General features: G+C 43.1%; 1 protein-coding gene across 2 annotated transcripts in view; it reads right to left on the reverse strand.

The window, feature by feature from the left end:
• LOC115087494 (sulfite oxidase-like) overlaps positions 1 to 24,850 on the reverse strand; it is a 35,869-nt gene extending 11,019 nt beyond the window's left edge. The window contains exons 1-3 of one of the 2 annotated variants that reach the window (XM_029594759.1): positions 24,326 to 24,850; positions 16,163 to 16,226; positions 4,652 to 4,835 (exon numbers count right to left, since the gene is read on the reverse strand). In XM_029594759.1, coding sequence (XP_029450619.1) covers positions 4,652 to 4,835; positions 16,163 to 16,215 — 237 coding nt within the window. In that variant the 5' untranslated portion in view covers positions 16,216 to 16,226; positions 24,326 to 24,850. Of the gene's footprint in view, positions 1 to 4,651; positions 4,836 to 16,162; positions 16,227 to 20,247; positions 20,260 to 24,325 lie in introns of those variants that run through there. The other variant, XM_029594760.1, reaches the window with a different exon arrangement.
• Between the last annotated feature and the right edge of the window lie 594 nt (positions 24,851 to 25,444).

The raw sequence follows: 25,444 nt of genomic DNA on the forward strand, positions 1-25,444 counted from the left end.
GCATTATATAAATTTACCCAGAGATGAGATAAAGGGGGCCTGGGCCTAGCAGATCTCAGACTTTATAATGTGGCCTGAACTCTATGACATGCGGCTGACTGGCTATTGGGAACACAATTTTATACTCCTACCCACATGGAGCAGGAGAAGTTCTCCCTATTTAAGCTGGGTTTTCTATTGCATTCTCCCACTACTCTTACCGATACCATGCTGAAACAGTTTTCTGCTGACTCTACTGGTTCACGCATGGAGATTTCTCTGCTCTGTGCTCCAGTTAAACAGTTCAGTAAATGCAGTGTAGCCATTAGTAAGTAATGGAGATTTCCTATCTGGTCTTACCAGACCCTCTTTGAGTTCTATGGATTTCTCAATTTTTTATTTTTTATTTTTTTTTTTACAGAGGAAGGAACTGTCAAAACCTTTCCAGCAATGCTTGAAGAATTTACTTTAGACAGAAAACACTTTTATGTCTACTTTCAGGTTAGGCATTATATTCATTCTCTCAGGGGTGGAGATTGGGGCCATGTCAGAAAATATCTATCACATTTCTTTGACGTGGATCCTCCAGTTAAGCACTGGATCCTCCAGTTAAGCACAAAGTATCCTTTACTTATCGTTTTTTGATGGACAGGAGGCTTGTTATGGACTGTAGCCAATTTATACAGAGCTGGAGCATTGAGCTCTGTTTGGACTTGAATTCAGAGCAATATCTGGATTGTTTTAAATGAATCTGCACCCTCTCCAGCAATATAGATTTGAGGAGAAACAATGTAAGTTCTTAATGCATTACTATATTCCTAGGCAATTAGTATGCAAAATAAGATTATCTGCCTCTGAACTGTGTCTTAAATGTAAACCGGCACCCGGAACTTTAGGCCCTCAGTTTTGGGTTTGATCTGATATTAGTTCATTTTGGAAACGGGTGATCCGTTATATTCGAAGAGGATTACATATCAAACGGCATGTGTTACTTTTTGATAACTTAAGCGGGGTGGCACAGGGGGCAAAGATTTTCCAGAATTTGGATCCGCAAAGTGCTAACATTAGCAAAGAAAACGATCCTGTGGAATTGGCTCGGTGAACTCCTCGATGTGTACTCATCATGGGTCTTTGCAAAAAGTATGTGAAAAAAGTGGGACATATATAAGCGGAGGAAAGCTTTTTTGATGGTCTGGAACTTTATATACACAATCATTACCACACAGAGCCCAGAGTTTAATTTTAAATTACTTTTAAAATTTGCAATTTTATTGCTGATGAGATGGATCATCTGAGGAGCTGGAGAATTGGCAGCCAAGACTGTGCTACCCGGGGGAGGGAAGAGCTGAGGTTCTTGTTGGGTACGTAGTTAGTTGTTTGTAATGTGAATACATAACACGAGCCTATGGCCAGAACAAACCATAGAGCTCAATCTTAGTTGTTTTCTTGCTGTAGTGTAACTGTTTGAAAATGAATAAAGACAAAATTTTCATAATAAATTGTTTGCCAGGCATTTTGAAACTTTATATTCTGCTCAGTCTGACCCTATGCCTGAGGAGATTAACCAGTTTGTTGATCCACTAGGACTTCCTAAAGTACCTGAAGGAGATTTGGGATGTTTAACAGCTCCTATTACTCCAGGAGAGATTATTAGTGCAATTCAGAAATCGGTTTTAGACAAAAGCCCTGGCCCAGATGGGTATCCCTTAGACACTGTAAAATTATAATTCTATGTTAACAACCATTTGAACGAACCTTTTTGAAAATTGTTAAAACATCAAAACTTTGTAAACCGTTGCGATGGCGAAACCAGACAGTATATAAGACTCAACAAATAAACAAACATTTTTATAGGGCTGGTGCCGACCTTGTGGCTCCTATGTTATGTGAAGTCTTTAACGGTCTACATGAACCTAATGCCTATAAGGGATGTCTGATGGAGACATTGATAGATCCTTAGATGACTTATGAATTAGCACTAACACACTGCCTCCTATACACCTATTTCATTAATAAATGCAGATGTTAAAATATTGGCTAAGAGCCTTCAGTTATGTATGGAGGAGCCAGTTCCTGTTCAGGTCTCCTCTGATCTGAGTGTTTTTGTGAAAGGTTGGTCATAATATTAGGAGGTTATTTAACATCCTAGCTCTAGCCCCTAAATAGGACATCTATAGCCATTGTATCAATGGATGCAGATAAAGCCTTTGATCGTATTTCTTGGTTGTATCTTCTCACTGTTGGTGAAATAGGGATTCCCACACTCGTTTATTGCTTAAAGCATTATATTCTCATCTGACAGCTCAAGTCCTTTCTAATGGGGTGGCATTGATCCCATTTTCAACAGGCAGGGGCACTAGACAGGGTGCCCACTTTTTGACCTGGCAATTGACCTGGCAATTGAGCCCATTGACACAGGCAATTAGGAGTTCTCCTTTGGTGTCAGGCTTCACCTTTCAAGGGTTGATTCATAAGGTCTCATTGTATGCTGTTGATACGCTATTTATTACAGCTCTACATCAATCCTTTCCTGCTTTAATGAATATCTTGCAGATGGACAGTGGCATATCAGGATATGTAATTAATTATTCCAATTCCAAAAGTATTACTAGCAGGTCCTCAGGTTAGATTGCCACCAGCCTTGAACAGATTTAAAATAGCTGAAACAGGGTTTAAGTATATGGGTCCCTAAGGATTTATCCCAACTTTATATTTTTAAACTATACCCTTATTATAGGTAAGATTAAAGCTTGATTTATCAAAGCAGCAAAAGCTACACATTTTTTGGATGGGAAGGATGCAGTTGGTTAAAATGGCAATTGTGCCTAGATTATGTGGAACATGAGAGAAGGGATAAAGTAATGTCCCTTTTTCTGCTTTTACAGGATTGAAGAGCAGCATTCTTACTTTTCTGTGGGATGGGAGGCCATCTAGGTTAAAATACTGGGAATTAAAACAAAGAAACTATGGCAGAGTGGCTGGTATATTTATGGGTGTTGGGTACTGACCCCTTATAACATTGTATATCCTTGGAGGAGGGTTGTACCAAGTGATCTAGCTTAGCAGCAAAATTGCAGTTGCCCTCTTCCTCTGCATTAAGCCAAACCATTTGTCACTGTACCCCAGTTATGGCAAGATGTTAATAAGCATGCAGGCATTTTGTGTATGGCCTTTTCCTACATAACCTCATTGGTAAGGAATCCCTGCAGTTTGATAGTCACTTTTTCCTCCAGCTATGCAAGAGTGGTAGGGAAAAGGGATGAGATTTTTAAGTCAATTATTTGAGGAGATTCAAGTTAGGATCTTTGCAGACCTTTTGGCAGAATATGAAATCCCTCTTTATTCTAAATTTTTATATTTCTGGTTGCAGAAGGACATGGGGCAATTGCATGGTGTACCTGATACAGTGGAGGAAAGTAAGGGCTTGGAAGAGCTTTCTCCTGTTCAAAGTGTGGGGGGGGGGGGGGATGTTTGACAGCTATACTATTGACAAAATTTAGCAATGATATAGACAGAGAGGATGTCATCAGGTTTAATGTCAGTCTGGAATGAAGTCGTCTTGCATGTGAAGCTCGAGATGGAACAGCACCAAATACGGAGGGCCTCCCACGTGATCTTCTGTACAGAGGAGAGAATGGCTTTTCAAGCTGGTCCATCAGACTTATCACACCCTCTCTTTTATGCTAAAATCATCCTAGTAGTGCTTTATGGTGGCATGATTGTGGAATAAGGGGCAAATGTTTACATATGTGGTAGAACGGCCCAAGGGTAGAGAGTTTCTAGGGCTACATTGAGTATATTAGGTCAAATTGATGGTTAATCACATCCCAAAGACTCTGGTATCTGGCTGGTGGGTTACTGGGAGGGTAAGGGGTTGTATGAGGAGTTCAGGAAATTGACTAAGTCACTTACTTCATGCTGTTTGACTTATAGTACATATGTGGAAACAAGAACTGTCCTTGAATGGTAGGAGGCTAAAGTTATTAATATTGCAACTTTGGAAAAATTGACTTACTCTCTTAAGAGAGCAGAATGAAGTCTAGTCTCCATATTGGAAATGGCAGACATGGTCTGAGTGTTAATGAATGCTGATATATTGGACTAAGGTCCAGATATTGTATATGTTATAATGTACCTGCACAATCTTCCCACCCCTTGTTAAAGTTAAAAAAAAAAAAAAAAAAGAGGAATAGTGATGTTTCTGTTTTTTGCATTGCCTATGAGTGTGGCTCAGAGGTGGGAAAGGGAGAAAGACTGCTGGGGACTGGTAAAGGAGGAAGGTGAGACTGCTATTGCTTCTGTTTCTCCAAGGTGGGAAAGAATTTGATTTTCTCTGTCAGTTTTTGGAACTGTGAAATCTAAAAAAAATTTCTATGGTTTGGAGTACAGGAAAAATACAATTTTTATTACTTTGTAATAGTGTAATTTTCTACAAGGAGGGTGATGGGGGGGGGGGGGGGGGGGGGAGGGCATGGGGAGAACACAAATGCATTAGGCTCCAGCAACGCTGGGTACATATCTGACCTCAAAATCCCATAGGGTAAGTTCAATTAAGCTACTACTGACACCAAGGGATTTATTTAGATAAAAACCACTCTACTGAAGCTAGATAGGTAGGGCCTTGGCTTCGCCTATAGCTCCTTCCTCTGAGAGCACCTCCAAGAGTACACACCTTTCTCTCCCGATTTCCATACAGCAGGACAGCGCCCAGTCCCAGCAGGGCACCTGTTGTGGTAAATCTCCATTGGTGACTGGTGGTGGTGCTGCTGCTTCTTCCGGCATCTGTGCCATACAGGCGAAATGTGGCCCATGTCATACATAGTTGAGGGCTGCTCGCAGATGCACATGCTACAAGCCTGAAAAACAAGTACACCCCCCTAAACTTTAAGCCCGTGCAAGATTTAATTAATTCACAGATCCTACAAGGACTGTCTTAATAGTATAAAGCATCTTTGTTAGGTGGAGCAAAATACACCATGAACTTTTTTCACAGCTGGAGGCAGGTAGTCAGTCTAAATGTGGTGTTTAAGGGGGCAATCCTAAAAAATTTGAAGGTAGACTCTTGTATATAAATTAGAAATGGGTTAGTTCTTCTTCCCAACACCACACCCAAACTAAGCTATAGTAATGCAGTAGAAACTTGAAACCCCAAAGGCTATATTAAAAAAAAAAAAATCTTACTTCCTCAGGAGTATGTACTATGACAGAGCATAGAATTTGCACAGAACTTTCTTTTTCTGTGCAGAATTTTGAAGATGGGTGGTAGGCTGCAATCAAAGTGTCTCCTGCTCACAGCAAAGATCAATAGGCCCAGCCGTCAATAAGGACCTCCGTAAGAGGCAAGAAATCTGAGCTTATGAAGCTGTATATGTGAGTGAGATGGGATCCTGTACGTGCAAGTGAGGATGTGTATGTGTTAGCGGAAGCAGGCAGGTGTGAGAGAGGGACATTTGCAAGGGAGCCTGTGTAACTGGAACTGAGGGAGCCTGTGTGAGGAGGTGCATAAGGACAGAGGGATCATCTGTGAGTGGGAGAGTGAGAACATGCCCACAAAAGGGAGGAGCAGTAGGAGAGGAAGGAGGGCTGGGGTGGAAATAAGAGTGGAAGGAGTTGAAAATGAAGCTAGAGGGGGAGGGGAGAGAGTGTGAAGAGCAGAGGCATTAGGGCCTAAGAAGGCAGAATGAAAGGTCAGGCCAGGGGAGTAGGCAAGAACATTCTTACAGGGTACTTCTATTCAAAATATTTAAAAAGTCTGCATCTTGAGTAATAACTTCTCTATTACATTTTAAAATGAATTACACAGACTGATATTATTTTAACCAATATAAAGTATGCAGAATTTAAAGTTTTTGTGGGCACAATTCCCCCCCCCCCCCCCCAATAAATATTACACCTACTTCATGCTATGGCACTAGCAACCACTGCCTCACAACCCCTAAATTCATGAGTTAAAGCTGAGCATTGTAAATCCCATGCACATCTTCCTTCTTTTCCAGGTATATGGGCTCTCATCTAACCATTACCTCCAAGGTTTAATGATGCAGGGCTTAGTCTTGATAAGATAACAAGGGGCAGAGCCTCATAATATAAAAGTCTTCCTACAGGGAGAAGCAGTAGCAGCTCAGGTTATCAGCAATTTAGGGAGGGGCTGAAAAGTTTAAGGCTCCTAAGATTAGATTCAATTCACTATCTTCATTGGCTTCAGAGGGTGGGAGTGTTCAATTGTACCAAGCTGGTGAAATAAGGAGCATCCATTAGGTTTCCCCTGCCCATCAGAGCCTGTAAGGAAAGTGGGCTAGAATGACATTACATATTAAGAAGCAGCACACCTGCCTGCCACTGCATCCTCTTCTCACTACTCCCCCTACCTATACTGCAGCTCGCTTGGAGCTAGATGGTGGAGATTTTACAACTGTGAAAGACAGGGACCTAATTTTAGGTACAAATTTACTAACTTCTTCACTGCTGAAAAAAATCCCAATCAGCTTCTCTACTTCCAGAACATGTGTAGAAGCAGCAGCAGGGTGCAAGAGAGACCACCTCTAGCTAGAATAGCATAGGAAAGTACAAAAAAAAAAAAAAAAAAAAAAAGAGTGAGGACCTCCTTCAGCTCGAGAGAGCAGCCCCTCTCAGCTCTAGCTAGGCTGTGCTGGTTTAGTCTCTCCCCTCCCAGCAGAGAACACCACATCACAGCACGGGGAGGGAGGACAATGCAGTCACTTTATCATCACCTTTTGACAGACAGCAGTAGCCCAGAAAACAAAAAATGAGAGGATGTGTTTTACCTTCAGTAATTTTTTGTTGTTGAGGTAGTAAGGCCTCTGGGGAAATGGCCAGGCTGATCTTGGAGAAGGGCAGTACAATGGGCCATGGACACAGTGAGCATCCTAACCAGGGAGGAGGAAGGGTAAAAGGTGGCTGCTGCTGCATGCTGGGTAAGGGGTGGCTGCCACTGCAGAACTTTACAGGATGCTGCTGTAGTGCCATTGGTTAGCCAGTCCAAGGAAGGGGACACTGGCTAAGCAAGCACATATGCACATCTGAGACAGTGTGCATGCGTCATGACAGGGCATATGGGACAGAAGGCAAGTATATTTTTATTTATACATTATATATAAAAAATAAAAGAAATCCAGCTAAGTACTGCTGTCGTACAGTGTTAAAACAGAAGTTGAAAGGCCCATGGCTCCCAACTATTTTTACATTGCTGGAGAGCAAACAGGAACACCCCCCCCCCCCCTTTTAAGTTTGGAATTGTAGACTAAGATATCTGGATAAGTAGCAAGTTATCAGGCTAACCTAACCAGATACCTTAGCTGGATAGCTCAGACCCTCTCCAGATCTCCCCCCTCTGGCTATATGCCAGCCTGATAATTATGTATCCAGCTATAACTTAACTGAATAAGTGGCTTAATATGCCACAGTTATTTAGATAGATAACAAGTTATCCAGCTAAATAGGTTTTAATATAGACCCCCATCATGTCCCATTAATACTATACCATAAAAGCCATCAAAAACCCACTCTGCACAATCATAAAAGAACAATTAAATAAGAGTGGAGGGGCTTGGTGATCCAGTGACAATATTCTGCACAGCCATGCTAGAGCCCCAGCTTCTGCTCCCTGTTAGCAGCTGGGGATGTTGAAGACAGTGTGCACAGGCCCTGGGCAGCGGTGGAGCCATCACTCCAGCACTGACCAGATTCAGGAAGTGTGCCTCAGGTTTCAGACGCATGCCAATCTCGGGCCCAGCACAAGGACCTGCTCTGCAAGGGGGGGGGGGGGGGTGCCAGAAGAGAATCTCCTGGTATTTAATAAACTCACTGTTCCAGAGACCAATAAAGGCCTGTTCCCATTAAGCTAGAAAACCAAGAAGGTGACTCAAGAGACCTCAGGGTGATTATCTCTAATAAAGTTGCAAAAAAAAAAAACAAAACCCAGAACAAATGCATCAGCTGGAGCAATTTTTAAAGGTGTATAAGATGAGGAAAAAACCTGCAGAAAACAAGTGTAATAATGCCATTAGACAGGTTATTGGCAAGTCCAATTCTAGCAGCTGCAGCTAGAAGGGCTGCAAAAGAAGGAAACAAAAACACCCCACAAGGCCAGACAGTGCAAGGATTGCTGGCTCAGGTTAGGTCTCAAAGAGACAAAGTAATGGGGACAGAGGAGCAGGGAAAGAGAAAAGACAAAAGTGAAGATAAGAGCTGATGTAAGACTCGTGCTAAACAAGCATTACATTTTTAGCACTGGTTCTGGTTAAGATGCACAGTAGAAACCAGAAAGTTAATGGGATACAAATCAAGCAAAGCACATTTGCTTTGCTGTAAACTGGTTTCCATAGATAGCAGGATGCAACCAGTTACATACGAGATGTCATCCAGAAGCACTGAACAGCCGAGTCCAGAGCTTTTGCTCAGATTACATACAGGAATTCCTGCTTGGGTGTTTCATGAATCCCCTTAATGATTTTAGAATCAAACGCTAACTTGTTAACACTCAAGGGAGATGGGAAGCTGTTAGCATGGCTAATTCATCCTGCTATCCATAGAACACCGTTTACAGTTAGGCTGAATTTTCCACTACATAGGAGTCCCAAGCTGAGGATTGCCGTGGAGCAGCTACTGGAATAAGCAACCAGGCCCCCCCACTGTGGGGGGTGAACAGGCTATGTAAAACTGCATGTCCAAATTTAGTCACTGAGAGATTGGCCATTCAGTAATGGGATGAAAAAGTATATTCAGTCAACTAAGTTGCAGATTTGAAGATATCTACAAGTGGTACAGCTTGCAAGTGAGCCAGTGATGCAACCATAGCTCAGTCTCTGCATTGTGCACTGCTATACGCTAGCAGGCCTACAGATTAGTCTGCAATCCAGTTGGACAACGTTTGGCCATGGCTATACCTAGGCTGCCTGCTGATGGGGCAAAGGTCTTTTGTAAGCCAAGGCTCCTATTACAGTCTAAGGTATGAAGGGCCTTCTTGGGCATGTGGTCTTGGGAAAAATAGATAGCAACACCTTAACATGGAAAGCTGATATTACCTTTAGTAAAAAAAAATTCTGGATGAGTGCAGAGCACCACTATTATAGAATTTGATATAAACAGGATAAACTAAAGTCTGAAGCTTGTGGATGTTACTGCTATGAGGAATATTGCTTTCTACTTTGAGAGAAGCAGACTAATGGTTTAAAGACAGCTTCATTTAGGTCCCATGAACAGATAATAAACCTCCAGTTATTTATTTATAGTTTTTTTATACCGATTTTCCTGCATAAAATGCATATCAAACCGGTTTACAATGAAACAGAATAAGTAGGAAGTAAAATTCCTTAGTCTAATACATTTAAACGTCAATAATGAAATAATTTTAAACAAAGCAAAAAGCTAAATAACATTAATAAGTTAAATTATTAACAAACAAATATAATTATATTAGAAGGAGCACAAAGGTTAGCACGAAGGGGAGCACAAAGGGGAAAACCCCTTCGTTGCGCGACGCCTGGTGTAATCGCGCCGTTAATCGGGTTAATAGTTATGAAACTATGGCATAAGCCTTTCCTGAACTTGGAAATTAGGGTATGAGTAGAGATTGGCTTACCCTTTATTTGAGCATGGTAAGCTACTACAGCTCTGAGATAACTAATGAAGCAGAAAGCAAAGAGCTCAGTAATCCTTTGGGTTTGTTTATTTTTAAATTTATTCATTTATTAACAACTTTAGATAGAAATCATTCAATCTAGAAAGGGCCATTTACAAATAATTTTAAAGATATACAATATATCTGCCTAGTACTAGGTAATTATTAGACCATGTATAAGTTAACAGATCCAAGGGTTACAAGAACACAAATTTGGAATAAAGGGAACAAGAAATAAAGGGAGTCAAGAAATACACATTTTATACCCTGATCTGGTTAAGTAACACTGACCTCAATCTTATAATTATCTAAGAAGAAACGCAGCTAGGATGGCTCAAAAAAGCTATACCAAACATTAAGTTTCATTACACATTTACAAGGGTATCTAATTGTAATCTGTGCTCCTAGTTGTCTAGCCTCCTGGCACATTCCTAACAGCTTCTTCCTGCAGGTTTGGGTAATTCTGGTAATATTGGGATAAACCCATATCTTCTGACCGTAGTATAATTATTCTCTGTTACGAAGAAAAAGTCTCAATATAGAATCTCTATCAACTGGAAAAACAAAGTTACTAGCAATGTTCCTCGGAAGTTCACTTGATCCTCCCCTGAAGTTTCCAGTAAGGCTGAGAGGTTCGTGCCCATATTCTGAGGTGAGTCAGCAGAAGCATGTTTCCTTTCTTTTCTGAAGATGAGAAATATATATTGGATAAAGGTGGAATAGCATCCAAAGGAAAGTGAAGTATATCCAGATATTTTTTAAATTGATCTCATGGAGATATTAACTTTAACATGAGGAGAATTTAAACTCCAAGATTTAAGTATCTGAGAGCATTTTCCATATTCCCCATTCTTTTCGAAGTTACTACTTCTCCTTGTAATAAGTTTCTTTGCACTTCTTGTAGCTGCGAAACTTGTGTCCAAATTAAGTATGGTTCCATAATTTGGATACTTTTTTTGTGAATCTGTTATAGCCATAGTTAATACAGAAAGCAAATTTTCCAAGGAAATTAAAGCATTCCAGACTGCTTCTAATGTAATCACTTGAGGTTTAGGCAGTTTAGAGCTGAAAGCAGTGCTTACTGCACCTGGAATTCTTACAGATTCATCTGTCAGTTCTTCTCTCTCCAGTGGAGTAGTTACCAAGACGCTCAGGCCCAGCTGAGCTTGCTCCTCCAAGTCGGCCCACCACACCGCAGATGGAGCCATCGGGCCTGTAGCGCCAGATGTAGAGCCAATGCTCCGGGTCCTGCCTCTGCAGTCTGCTTCACTTTGGCTGTATCTGCCATGGAGCCTGACCCAGGACCCAAGCAGAGTCATGGAATAGTGGAGAAGGAGTCTCGGGAACCCTGGGGCTCAAAGATGTTTGTGTGTCTCGCAAAGCCAGGGTGTGTTCCTCCCCCAACTCTGCTGTGGACCTCCCTCCTGGGGGGGGGGGGGGGGGTGTCGATGCATTCGCCAGAGCAAAGAACCCCTCAATGGTAGGTTGAGTCGGGGTGGATGGGGTAGGCGCAGAGAATTCAAACCGAATCCTTCCCCTCTGTGTGCAGCATGTAGATTCGAAGATAAAGCTAATTTTCAGAGAGTGGCTCTAACTCAGTCCTCCCTTCATGGCACCATCTTGGATCAATTCTTTGGGTTTATATACAAACTGATACTAAAACACAGTCCCACGGTGTAAGGTGGAAAATACTTTTCATTTAAAAGCAGATGCTCTTCTAGTTTTATTTTTGGGGGGGGGGTTTAAGAAGACACTATCAGGCCAATGCAATATAGTGCATTCAGCTGAGTGCACTGCTTTACAGGCACTTAGCCGTGCAGCCAAAACCACTCATGCAATGAAGGATTAGCACATCCAAAATGCTCATCCAAAGTAGTGCAAAGCTAATAGTGCTCTTCACATGTAAATTCTTGTTGATGAGGCTATTAGCTATTACCCCCTTCCCCACCCCTGAACCCCCCCAAAAAAAAAAAAAAAAACAAAAAAAAAAAAACATTTTTACTCTTAAAAGTTTTACATCTGCCCCAGAGCAGGTGTTAATTGAGGAGCACCCAAAGTTTATTAAAAAAGGAGAAAATACTGCTTTTATGTAGTTCATCTGACTTAATATTATGGTGATATTAAGTCTGAGGAACTGAAAAATAGGAGAACAGGAAAAATAAAGTGTACAGCCACAAAAATAAAGTGTACAGCCACAGGTTAGGAAACCTGATGCTCAAAATTGTCTGTTTTTCTAACCCACTGACAGTCAGTTCTCCTGGGTGCCCGATGCAGAAGAGGTGTTATGGATGCAAAGTTTCCCCTAATGCCTCCTTTTTACTGTACAGCCCATTTCAATATTAAATCAGGCACCCAGGAGAGGTGATCTGCACAATTGTCTTCAATCTGCTTGGGTAAGGATAATGTAGTGATACCGAGCACACCACATCCAAGCCATCAAGCTGAGGTAGGGAAGATTCAGCTGAACTAGATGTGCCTCTTGAGTTAAGACTAATCTGAGCCAAGAGGATCAGAGGGCTGCTGGACAGCTATACTAGATATACAGACCAAAACTTGTCTGGACCATGGTGGAGCTATGAGGAACAGATAGAATGATGCAAAGAGTATTCAAGGACTGGACCCATCAGTGGAATTGGTGGGAAAGCATGCATTCCAGTGAAGCAGAAAGTTATCACGAGCTGATCTGTGCTCACTGGGAAGAGAGGAGAAACACTTTTCCAGTTTTCTGTAACACAAATAAGTCTAGTCTATAGGGACTTTCAGCGATAGACTGTTGCAAAGACCATTCGTGCTGTTGAAAAACTGCTGAGCAGATCTAATGTGTTGGTGATCTCAAAAGGTAGGCCTCTTGCAGAACAGCTGGATGTTTGCATGCCCATAGCTTGATTGCTTTGTGGCAAAGAGTCCATGACCCCGTGCTCCCTTGCTTATTCATAGAGAACATGGCTGTCAAGTTTGAATGAAAATAGTCTTCCCCTTGAGGAAGCAAGTAAAAGTTGTTCGAGCATATCCAAAAGCTCATTTCTAGGTTGATTTAAAGCTGTCTATGAACGGCCATGTCCCTTGAGTTTGAAAGGGTCCTGTATAGGCCCTCAATCTTTTGTGAAGGCATTTGTCACCAATATAAGTTCAGTGAGGAACCAAGACAAAGATGCTTCATGGATATAGGGAACTTGAGATCCCAGCAGCAAGGTCTCCACTTCGACTCACTTTTGTCGTCAGGGGTTGAGTGAGTTGGTCCCATTGGGAATGGAGACCTCGATGCAGCAGGCATACGTGAAGGCATGTTAGTGAAACTATGTGAATTAATGCTGCCATGTGGCCTAGAACAAAAGGAACTTATTTGGCCATGGACTGATCTGTATTCAATAGTCTGAATGCAAGGAATCTGAGTATTCATCCAATCAGACAGGAGGAAAGCTCTGAGAATCTATCCACATGCCAATGAATCCGATTTGCCAAAGGGAATTAGAGGTGTAGGAATCCAATTGATTGTAGCAGTTGTACTGACTTCTGCAGGGAGAGAGAGATTCACACCTCTTCCTTTGAGTTTGCTGTCACAAACCAATTCAAATAAAGGAATACTGTGATACCCAACACTGTAGCTGCACTGCTACTCCAGTCAGGCACTTGAAGATCCTCTGTGCTATTGTGTGGCTGAAGGGGAGCACTCTGTATTGATAGTGGGAAGAGTTCACCATAAAGTACAGATAGTGCCAGTGGGAGGGATGGGAATAAGCATTCTTTTAGATCCAAAAGTCACATCCACTCCCCTTGCTAGATGAACTGGAGAATTTGTAGAGAATTTTTCCTGAATTGTACACTTTTTCAGGCTTCTTAAACCCAGGATGAGGCTCAGTCCCCCTGAATTTCTTGGGAAGAAGAAAGTATAATCTCTGGCCCTTGCCATGGTAAGGAATAGGTTCTACTGCTTGCAGCGGTTGTGTCACATGAGACAGATCTGGACTGAAGGCCAAGTAATAAGGAAACATGGGTGTCCTTAGTAGCTCATGGAATGGTGGAAGAAATGGTTTGAGTTTCTGAATACAATCATGTAAGAAGTGAACAATGTAGCCTTGGTGTGTGGACATTCATGCATTAAACATTTAAAAAAAAAACCCAAAACATTTTTACCAAAATGAACCAGTAACTGAGGGTTCTTCTCTAGTAGAGTATGTCCTTGTTTTCTTTGCTTTTTAAACAGCAGATACTGCAACTAAATGCTAAGGTAATTGCAACATTCCTAATCTAGGGGAGCTGTGTTCTCTTTACTTAAGATTAATCCCCACATTCTGGTTTGCAGTTTTTGTAGATATCAGGATTGCTGTTGTCTCTGCCAGTGTTTCTAGACTTGGGAAGAAGTTGAAGACGTTTGCAGGAAGATCTTTATCTTCATCAACTCACATGCTTTTCCCAGCTTGTCCAGAAAGCTGGAGTAGGAAGAGTCTTCTGCTAGAGATTTGAGGACCCTGGATGGGGTGGGAAGGGATCCCTGTTGACCCCTCTTCAGCACCTGAGTGTGGGAACACTAATCCAGGACCCCACTGATGAAGTGACTGAAGAGGAGTCGTCTCTGGCTGGTCAGGGGAGGTCCCTAGGAGTACAACCCTCAGGTGACCAGATTCCACTGCAAGCAACCAGAGCCACCGGTCAGGGGTTCTGATGGCATAGGGGAGTCCCAGGGATGCTGGGACTCCCCTTCATGGAAGTAAATCGGATATCATGAAAGAGGAGAGGTTGGAAGGTACCCTCCCTTATCTTTAGCCATCACACCGGTGAAGAAATGCTTCAACCTTTATGTGACTGAAGGGCTGAGGTGCTCTGTCCTGGAATTGGGGGGGGGGGGGGGGGGGGGGGGGGGGGGGGAGGAACACTTCAGAATTGCAGTCTGGTATCTGCAAAGTGTGCATGGGAGTCCAATTAGATGTGAAAAAGGTACCACAGCAAATGGGTAGACTCTCTGGGCATAGTCCTTGTTCTATTTTTATTGGTGTGAGGGCTCTGGAACAGGAGTATATCCCACCTCTGCTCCTGCAAAATTCTGGGCAGGCCAGCACAGAGCTGCATTGGAAGCACGATGCATCAACCTGCCCTAATAGCTTATATTTTGATCATGAGCAGTCATGCTAATTCATACAGCTCCATGCTATTTGGCTCTGCCATGGCACTCTGATTTTCTAGTCAACAGAAGCAGGTTGCGTTTAATGGCAACCCCCTCTCAAACTCCTTTTATTGCACCTGTGCTACTACCTTCAGTACAGCCCAAGGTGGGGGACAGGGGAAGGAGGGTAAAAGTGTAAGTCAGGCAGCCAATAAGGACCCTCCCGGCAGCCACTACATATAAACAAAGCAGCAGCATACCAGTGTCAGGCTGATCAGTATCAGTACTAAGTTTAGCGATGGGAAGTGGCACTACAGGGACAGCAGTGGGGGGGGGGGGGGGGGGGGAACAGCTCAAAAAAAAAAAATTAAAAAAATAAAAGAATTCATTCCTACATAGATGCTGAATGTTTTCAGATGTCTGTTTCTATACACATACATAGAAATGTTAATGCTGCTTGTAAAAAAAAAAAAAAAAAAAAAAAACCTGACTTTCTAGCTAGGGCAAGCATTGTTGTATGCCAAGTTGCCAGGTCTTATGACCAAGCATAGGTGCTGCTGCCAGTGAATCACTGGATTATATTTATGAAAGATGTCTTATTCAATTCTGTACAGTGGTATGGTAAAAAAGTGAGTTAAAGATGTTTTATACAGGCCTTTTGTCCCCACCTACACACCCATTCACCAGCCTCTTCTTACCCCTCTAAATAGCATTGCTGGCTCCAGCACCCATCTGAAGCACCTGTACCCTGACCAATGCAGCAATAGTTCTCAATAGCAGCATGGAACCATTGCTCCCGGAGCTCCAGTGCAAGTGTGCTTGTGACACAGAAGCCAGGCTCCCTCCCTAGGGGTTGCAGCCTCTGCCACTTCAAGACCAGCTTTATGACAGCCACAGAAGGGACCTGTGAGGTCTTCAAAGCTCAGAAAGATAGTTACAAGTAAGGCTCTAGTTTGTTGTATAATATTAGGAAATGGGCTTGAAAGCAAAGTCATGCCAGGGAAACAATGCAGAAGTACAGCGTATGGCAGGGTGCAGCTGGAGAGAATATACTACAGTTCCAGACCATGCTAAAACCAGTCCACAAAGATAACCCATGCATAATGAAGTGATGAATTTGTTAGCCACAGTCCAATGTTTTGGCCCTTCCATGGGAACATTGTGAGGGAGGGAACTAGAGTAGGAGTAAAACAAGGAGCTGCAGGTTAAAGTTATTCATTCTTCCCCTTGATTAGTTGTGCTTGGCTACTCTTGATTTGTTTTGTTTTTTTGTTTAAAACTGTTACCATGTACAGGTTAGAGTTGCCTTGCTCCAATTCAGCCCACATTCCTCATCACCAAAGAGTACATTAAGACATCCTGTTATATAAGGATCCATTCCCAATAAGAGTTGGTGCTGCAGAAGGGAGAAGTGAGTTATAGTTTCACATATTGATTTATACCTGGTTGGTATCTGCAGGACGCTCAGTACAGGGGACAAATGTCGGAGGAGCATCTCTGCCAAACCTGGAAGACAGGGGTAGGAGAGAAATATAAATGCCAGCAAAGTTAATATTGCTCATTAACTGTCAAAGTCCAATAAACACAGCAACAAAATTGTTTTAACAGCTAAACTCCCTAGCTATTTCTGGATGCTTCTGCTATATTTCCTTTAAGACATTCCAGAAATAAAAGTTCTTGCTTCAAGGAGACTAACTCATGAATAATCTTTTATGGATTCGTTTTCAATGATTTCCAGTCTCAAGGTCTGTGCATGCTACACAAGCCAGATACCACATGTAGAAGAACAGTCAGAACAGACACCCCAGACCACCACAAAAATCAAATAGCATCAGAAACAGGAGGAATTTCCTGTGTGATGTGTTAAAAAAAAAACCCCACCAAGATTATCCCAGAAAGGCCTCCAAGTTCATACCAGTGTAGAAACTAGGAATACAGAACAAGTATTGTTTCACTAGCTAAACCTTAAGACTTATTGTTCTATCAAAAATAATTTTGCTTCTGGCACCATAGTTATATAGACATAGCCTGCAGTTATCACCATGTGACCTTGATAAAGTTATCTGCTTTCCCTGTACCTCAACTGTAAACCCTGGCTCTGCCACACATTGTGTATAACCTAAGGTCAAGTCAATATCACCCTGTGCTTTAGTTTACCCAATGGCACTTGGATAATAAGCACATGTAGCTCTGCTAATGGGTGAAAAATGGTTGTGGAGGTGGCTATCTACCTTATAAATGGCCTGTGACCGACGGCCCGCAAATGCGCAGTAGAGACCAGCTCTACCGCGCATGTGCGGGCGAGCACGTCGCTCTGAGGCAGCTTCAGAAAGAAAAAAAAATGGCGGCGTCCAGTGGCAGCAGCGGGGCGGCGGCGGCGGTAGCGGGCGGTAGCGAGGGAGGGAGAAGAGAGAGAGGGAGGGACGGAGAGAGAGAGTGGGAGGGAGTGACTGAGTGAGAGGGAGGGACTGGGACTGAGTGAGAGGGAGAGGGGGGACTGAGGGAGGGAGTGGGACTGAGGGAGAGTGAGTGGGACTGAGTGAGTGAGAGGGAGGGGGGAGGGAGTGACTGAGTGGGAGGGAGGGATTGAGTGAGGGGGAGGGACTGAGGGAGAGGACGGAGGGAGTGGGGACTGAGTGAGAGTGAGTGGGACTGAGTGAGTGAGAGGGAGGGAGAGAGGGGGGAGGGAGTGAGTGAGACTGAGTGGGAGGGAGGGACTGAGTGATAGGAGAGGGTGGGGAGGAGTGGGTGAGGGAGGGGGTGGTGAAGAGTGAGGGGAGAGAGAAAGAGGGGGAGGTGAGAGACAGAGGGATGTAGCCCGTTTTAACGGGCTTAACGGCTTGTATATGTATATTTAGTCTGAATTGGTTCTGTGCCTTTAAAAGGTGAGATTTCTACTGATTATCTCTATTTATGAAATAGTGTCAGCATGTGTGTTTCAGCCACGTCATGAATGGGTTGGTTGAGTTATATGGAAAGGTGGGAGGTATTAGAACTTAAGCAGGGTAATTATTAGTTTGTCTTTTCTAGTGATGTTTGTTTTAGATAATTTGACTGAGGATGGGTTAGCCGGTTGAAACATGGGCATGTTAAGAATCCATATGAAGTGTTTTGTGTTGAGTGGTGAATTTTTGAAAAAGCAAAGTATTTGTTCTGCTACATGGGGATCGTTTGAGGAACACTTACAAAATTTAGATAGGCATAACATTTCAGCAAACTGGCAAGTCGAGTGCTTTATTTGAAAATGCCTGAAGCCCACTGCATGGTAAGAGAAATTTTAGCACTTTAGTAGTTCTGATGTCATGCTCATAAGTATATTGGGGACAACATTCAAGGATGTTTTAATTCATTCTCTCCTGCCATACAGTATTCTTGGATGGGATACTGTATGTGACAGCAGTCTGTCAGCCCGGCAATGCATCCTCCCAGCCTGGGTCCTTATAGCACCTTAAGTTGCTAGGGAACATACTGAAAACAGGATCTGTAACCAGTGTTGCAATTCTATCCCCTCAGACAATCGCACAGCCAGCTGAGGTGAATGACCATACAAATATGGACTACCACAACAGAGTATATACAAGAACCAAGCCCCTCATAAAATGAGGGTTAAAAAAAAAAAAAAAAAAAAAAAAGTCAGTGCCCTATTAAATTCTACAAACACGCACAGACCTTTGTGGCAAGAGGTTAGTCACTTTCCACTTCGCTGGAAATGGACTGTCCGCTTTTTCGTTCTGGCACAAAGGAGGAAAAAAAAAAAAAAGTTTCTAGCTCATTAACTTGCTCCTGCCACCAACAGGTTTCTTCCAAATGTTTCATGCTCAAAGATTTTCTGGGTCCCCAAAGGAGTGCTCCAGCAGTTAAGCAGCTCAGATTTTGAGGGACTTACATATGTCCCAGAAATTCTCCTCAAATGCAGTCAGCCATCCACCCCCAGAGTTCTGGACTGAATCAGATTTACAGAGTGCAGGAGACGAGAGCCATCTCCACTTCCATATCTTGTATTCTAGGATTTGTAGTTCCCTTGGAAAGCACCTGCTAACAAGTCAGTCTGGGAATCAAACATCCCCAGCAAAAGCTATTGCCCCAGTGCTATTCTGACCTTCAGGGTCAGAATAGCACTGGGGCAAGGGAGAAGAGCACTGTCAGCCTGACAGTGCTCTTCTTCCTTGCATCAGCAGTATTAAACCTTGATTTTTTTTTTTTTTTTTCACGAGAGAAAGTCCAGTTTCCCCATTATTTTTTGGTTCATCAGTTTTACATGGTTGCAAGACTTTAAAAACAAACTTTGATTTGTCTTTGATAATATAGTTTACTACAGCAAGAGATGTAGTTGGGACTCTTGCCCTTAATTAAAAAAAAAAATCCCTAAGTTCTTATTGGCAGGGTCTCTGAAAGGTTTATATGGATGCTGGGGTGTTTGTATTTTTTATAGCTAAAATGATTTTACCTTTTTGCCTTTAGTGTTTGAGAGGACATAAGGTAGCTGAATTGGCTTAGAAACATTTTTATTGATTTTACCTGCACAGTAAGCCAGCCTTGAAGTAAGAACATAAGGTAATTTGTGTGTTTATAATGGTATATAGAGATATGTTTTATCACCCCACATAAGTGTAATTTATAAAATACAGGTGTTTGAAAATAACATGAATATTTTTTCATAAAGTTAATCCTAACATTCCTTATATATAGTCCCCCTCCCACTACTGGACTGTTTACCTTGGTGGCACAGCTGTGCCCCTGGGGTGGGTTCCGGGTGTTGCCACCCTACCAGGCTAACTTGGCCTCATTTGTTCCAGTGAGGTCAGTTACAGTTGTCCATTTTTATATGGAGTTTTCCCTGTATTAATTTGGTTGATTTTTTAAATTGTTTGTCAATGGCTACTTTTAAATCACTCACTCAAGAATAAGATTCTCATTTGTTTAAGGTATGCCTCCTGTTTTTTTTGTATAACTTTTGCTATTCTGTTCCTGTTTTATGATTGATTGTACCCCCTGCTTGCTTTATAGGCATATTCAGCATATCAGTACTTTATGGACTGTATATCAGAGGCAGCCAATATGCCAGAACATGACAGTGTCATATTATGTTTAGTGTATGTTTTAATATTCAATAAATCCAGAAAGTTTTTGTACCTCTCTCTTATATGGTACTGTGTTTTGCTATGTTCCTATATGTATTGCTTAAATATATTTTTTTGAAATAGGAAACAAAATTCACATATTTGTTCTGATATTTACTGTAACATGGTGTATATCACAGCCTTAAGAGCTAATAGCTCATGAGCATACACCACCTACAACTCCTCATACCCTTCACCCCCAAATACCCCTAAATGAAGAAAAAAAATGTCCTTGTGGATTAGCTTAAAAGTAGTTATCCAAAGTCAATGACAAGGTACAGGCTCTGTATGGTAATAAGACAATGGAAGGCATCCAAATATCTAAAGTTCTTGCACATTGGAGAGGCCCAACAACCTAAAAGCTGTTCCACAGTAGAGAGTGTGAGAAAGATGGAGCTTTGGCTTACCTCCGATTTTGAAGGACAGCTGCAGCTTAAAAAAAAAAAAAAAGTTTACAGCAAAATGTCTTGCAGATCCAGGAAATGAAGATGGAACTAGAACAAAGATGGCAGATTGTGGAAGAAAAGGAATATGTACATCCAGGATCCTACTGGAATAGAGAAAAACCTGCCTCCAGAGAATATTTTGCAGTATAAATTTTTAATGCATGGTTTTCTTTATTAATATTTTATTGGATGTATGGAAGATAAAGCATTAAATAAATTGACAGAATTTGTGGATACACAGTATAATTAAATCCAATCCCATCCTCCTATATAGAACCAACCAATGAAGGTTGGTTATCTGACCTAGCAGGAGAGAGCATCAACATTGCCTATAGGCACCACAAATTCATTGCTGGGGGGGGGGGGGGGGGAGGAGGAAGAGGAAGGAGAAAGGGGTTGGAAGAGAAGTCTAGATCCCCAGAAGCAACTGTGGATAGTGGATCAAGCAAATCTGTTTGAGCAGGCAGACTGCCAGTTTCAATTTTCATGCAGGGTACCATTGGCCTAGGCCCAGAGCCACTTCAATTAAAGAACTTGTTAAACAGAAGTGACACGTGCTGAACCCAAGGAAAGAAAGTGGTAGAATTGTGTTAGCACTGTCTCAGGAATCACCAAAGATACTGTAGGAGCCCAGTTTTGTTGTCCTGGTTTAAGTTATACCAGGGCTGAATTTGTAGATAGACAGGAAGTGGAACTGTGGGAGTAGAGATAGGGATCAGGTGTGAATTCTCCCCTACACATAACATACTCCATAGCAGCAGAAGCAGTGCTGTTAACAGGTATTCACCTAATACGTGTATCTTTTCCCATCCTCTCATCACCTTTGTGTCCGGAAATTGCACAAGAATCAAGGCCATGTAGCTGCTCTCATCTTGGGGTAAGCAGGTCCAACACTCCCTGCTCTGTTTTCTCGGGGGAAGGACAGAACAGAAGTTATCCTGCCATCACCAGGCAGGATCTGTTTCTGCAGAGAGCCGGAAAGGACTTATACCACCAGCTCTGCTCCATTTTAATGGGGAAGGGGGGGCAGAAGAGATTTATACTGCTGTCTCTATTCTACCTCTGGGTCCTGGGAGGAAAAAAAAAAAAAAAGGAGGTAGAACACCATGCTGGGCTGTTTCACCAGAAATTAAGTCCCAGGTAACAGACAAAAATGGGTTGCATTAACACAAGTTTGAAGTGTTAACTGCAGCATTTATCGAGGCCAAGTAGAAACAGAATCATGACGGTAGAAAGACCATATGGCCCATCTAGTCTGTTGATTCATCCAGTTAATTTAGCTTTATAAGTCACATTACTTCCTTAAAGATCCCCAGTATTTATCCCATGCTTTCTTGAATTCAGATACTTTGTCTCCATTTCCACACGACCACCACGCTCTCTGTAAAGAAAGGTTTCCTAATATCACTCCTAAGTCTACCCCCCCTTTCACCCTCATCCCATGACCCCTTGTTCTAGGCTGTTGAAAAAAGGCTCACCTGTATATGGAAACCTTTGAAATATTTGAAGGTCTATCATATCTCCCTTCTCACCTTTCCTCCAGGGTATACTTGTTTAGATCTTGGTCTAACCCCATACGCTTTAGAACAATTTTATATAGTCTTGATGACTGGCACTATTACTCTAGTTCCAAACTTGTGCTAATTCAATCCTTGTGAATGAATTTGCTCTGCAGCATTTGCTTCAGTATCAGCCCTTCTTTCTTACAGAAGAGGGTAGAGGCTGAATTAGGGATCAGTGGCTATTCTCTGCTGTCTGCTCCAGGCTCACTCCCCTCCCCCCATTTCTTCCCTGCAGGTTATCTAGGAGGGGGGGGGGGGGGGAATGACCAAAGAGGTAGCAAAGGTGTTCCACTCAAATCTGAAGAGGAGTGGTAGAACTGCATTCCAGGCTTTTCCCTCACATATTGGGGCTGACGCAATAAGGTGCACCCAGGTTTGCTCATGGTTGGATGAATGTTTTGGACATGCTAGACTAGCACCTGATACAATAAGGGGATTAGCGCATCCAGAACACACACACCTGAACAATTGTGTAGCAAGACAGCACTTGTGTAAATTCCATGTAGGTGCGGCTAATTAGCTATTACCCCCGATGCAGGGGGTAATAGCACCCAACACACACTAACTCCAGCCATGAGAGATTTCCAATGTGTAAAAATACAAAACCAACACACAGAAATACCAGGAGATATGCACAATTGGACAGCCTTGTTTCCATAGTTCTGCCATTGGCACATGGGAAGGAGAAACTATTTAAAAGCAAGCCCATTGTACATAACATCACCCACAAACTAAAACTCAAAGTGACAGATCTGCCAAGTGAGCATTAGAGCACCCTGCATTCACATCCTGGGCTTGGTGGCAGCTGCAGGCTCCTAGGACTGAGGGTCATGTCTTCTATAGGTGGGTTTGAAGAGTGAATTTTTCCATGCCTTTGCAGTTCTGAGTGCACAGCCACATCCCCTGGGCACCTGATGCAACTGAGTGCTAGGAACGCATAATTCTTGACACATCCTTTTTAAATGTGGCAGCTCATTTAAATGTTGCATTGGGCACCCAGGAGACGTGGCTGTGCGCACAGGAAAAAAAAAAAAAGCACACCCATTTTGGATGTACATCTTGTTACATTGGCCCCATTAAGCCCTGATTGTTACCAGGATCCAGCTCAGTAAATCAGTAACCCGGGGTGCTTAGCCAGAAAGTTGATACCTTCTACATTTCTTAGATTTAGTGAACGGGAGAAGTTTATACAGCCTTACTACACAAAGAAAAACCCAAGACATTCCATCCAGAAGTGAGTGAGCTTATCAAGTCAGTGGGTTGGCCCACACATAGAAGCCTTATCTCCTCAAAAGCACACTGGAAAAAAAAAGTGGAGAAGCTGAAGCTAGCCCTGCCTTTGCCACAGCCAATCCAGAGCAGCAGCAGTAACCTGGCCCTTACAAAAACATTGACGCTTCTGAACACATGTAGTTACACAAACTTGAACGTGAAAGAGGAAGAACCAAAGCTCTCCCCCTCCTGTGGGACTGAGAGGTTACAGAAAGTCTATTCCTACCCATCAAGAAAGAGGGCAAAAAATTGCATACTACCAAGACAGTTTTTCCCCCCAACCTGTCATTAGGGAGGAGCTGGTGTTAGCTACTCCCCTCTCCACTCCTCAGCCATAGAAAGACAGACAGTTACCCATGGCGGAGCAGTAGATGGCACACACCCTACTTACCTGATGCTGCATCTAAACAGTATTGCTGGATTTTAAGAGAGCATTTGTAGCCCAAAATTATCATAAAGTCAGCATTTCCCAGTCCTCACCTCAAGGCACATTCAGTCTGGTGTTCAGGATATCCTTAAGATGAACATGCATGAGAATTTGCATGCATTGGGAAGCAAGTGTATGCAAGCTTCGCATGCATTCCCGAAAGCCTGATTAGCTAGGAGGTGTTTCCAGGAAAGAGTTGAGAAACACTAGTTTAAGTAATTCAGGGAAAAGGAAGTCCCAAATCCAGAAGCAGCCCAAACACCAGAAGCCCAACTAGGCTAACAAGTTTTATTTTCAGTAGCTTTATTTCTAATGTTAAAACACTATTTAACAGTATGTCCACAGGTAGATATACATATTACAGAAATATAATATGTAAACCCCTCCTTCACCACATTGTACACAAAAGGACATTCTGGCATTACACTTAATCCAATCGGGAATGGTTTTGACTTTGAAGCGCTCATTGTGAATGCTGATACTGTAACATGGCATCTCATCCAACTACAGTTTTTTAAACCAAAGTTTGAGAGCGGAAAAGGGGGGTGAAAGATAGGAAGAAAGAGAGAGCAATAGTAGGAAGGAGAAAAGCAACAATAAAACACCCACCACACGGGCTGGACATCCCCAAAACACCTCTACCAAAAGCCCTTCCCAAATTTCTCTCCCCTGCACACTCGACCGAACCTATTCCCTCTTTTCACGGTTACTCATCTCCCCGATAGTTAAACTTCAGTCAGGCAAAAAGAAAACCACGACTTCTTCCCCAATCTCTTACCTCTCGTGGCGTTTTATGCCTCCCCTTCCCAGGCAGTAGCTTCAGGCTCAGGGCCGAGACGAGGGAACAGGAATTCAGCAGCGACAGCAGATTAAGAGGTGAAGGAAGGCGGCTCCGAGCTCGCGGTAAAGGCAGGGGCGCAACGTGCCAAGCGCGCACGCCAGCGCATGCTGCAACCTCCCTTGACCCTCCAGGCGGAGCAGACGGGGGGAGGGGCCGCCTTCAAGGCCAGCTAAACACCAGCGGACCAATGGGAAAGCGAGGACGTCACCAGCGGCAGATGGCGGGGGTCAAAGCTGTGGGGGCCGTGCTACTCGTCTGCTCGGGAGAGGCAGCGGCTGGCTCGGCGAGGAGACTCCGCCTCTAGCAGCTGATTGGCTCTCCTAAAGGGACGGAGCTGGGAGGTAACAACCACGTGTTCAAGTTAGCTGCTGCTGGCACGCTGGAGGTGGGAGAGGCTAGGCTGGCTGATAAAGAAGGAAATGGGAAGCATAGAGGAGGGGAAAAACGAGGATCGGAGGAAAGGGCAGAGCAGTGTAACGGGGGGGGGGGGGGGGGGGGGGTGTGAGTAGCCAGATCAGTTTTAATGAGGGTGCAAACAGGGCAATTGTCCAGAACAGAACGCGGTCTCCTTGCTGAAGCTGAGTGATGACCCTGAGGCAGACCTTCAGTGCATCAGCACTGGCTGGGCCCAATCCTTAGTTTCTGCCCAGGGTCTCAGAAGAGCCCCCAGAGGCAGCTTTCCAGGCACAAAACCCCTTGTTCCGAGCTACCAAGAAGGGAACAACTTTTTAGAAGCGATTTCCATTTCTTTATCAACTGGTTAAGATCAGACCAGACTCATACCGCCCTGCTGCAAATGGAAACAGAGGCCCACACTTTCAAGTGACATCAACATTGTATTAGGGTGCTGCAGGCTAGTTACTTGCCAGTATTCTCTGTCTATAGTGGCACATGCTGGACTATTACAATAGGATTCCTAGACTCCCAGCTGTCTGGTTGTAGTCTTCAACCTAGTGGAGCAGATATTCACTCCAGGAACAACAGGCCTAGGGCTACTTCCTCTGGATAAATAAAGCTCAGCTCCTAGGGCAATGATGACCAACCTTTTGAGCTCAG

Source organism: Rhinatrema bivittatum, chromosome 3 (genome assembly GCF_901001135.1).
Source record: "Rhinatrema bivittatum chromosome 3, aRhiBiv1.1, whole genome shotgun sequence".
Lineage (NCBI taxonomy): Eukaryota > Metazoa > Chordata > Amphibia > Gymnophiona > Rhinatrematidae > Rhinatrema > Rhinatrema bivittatum.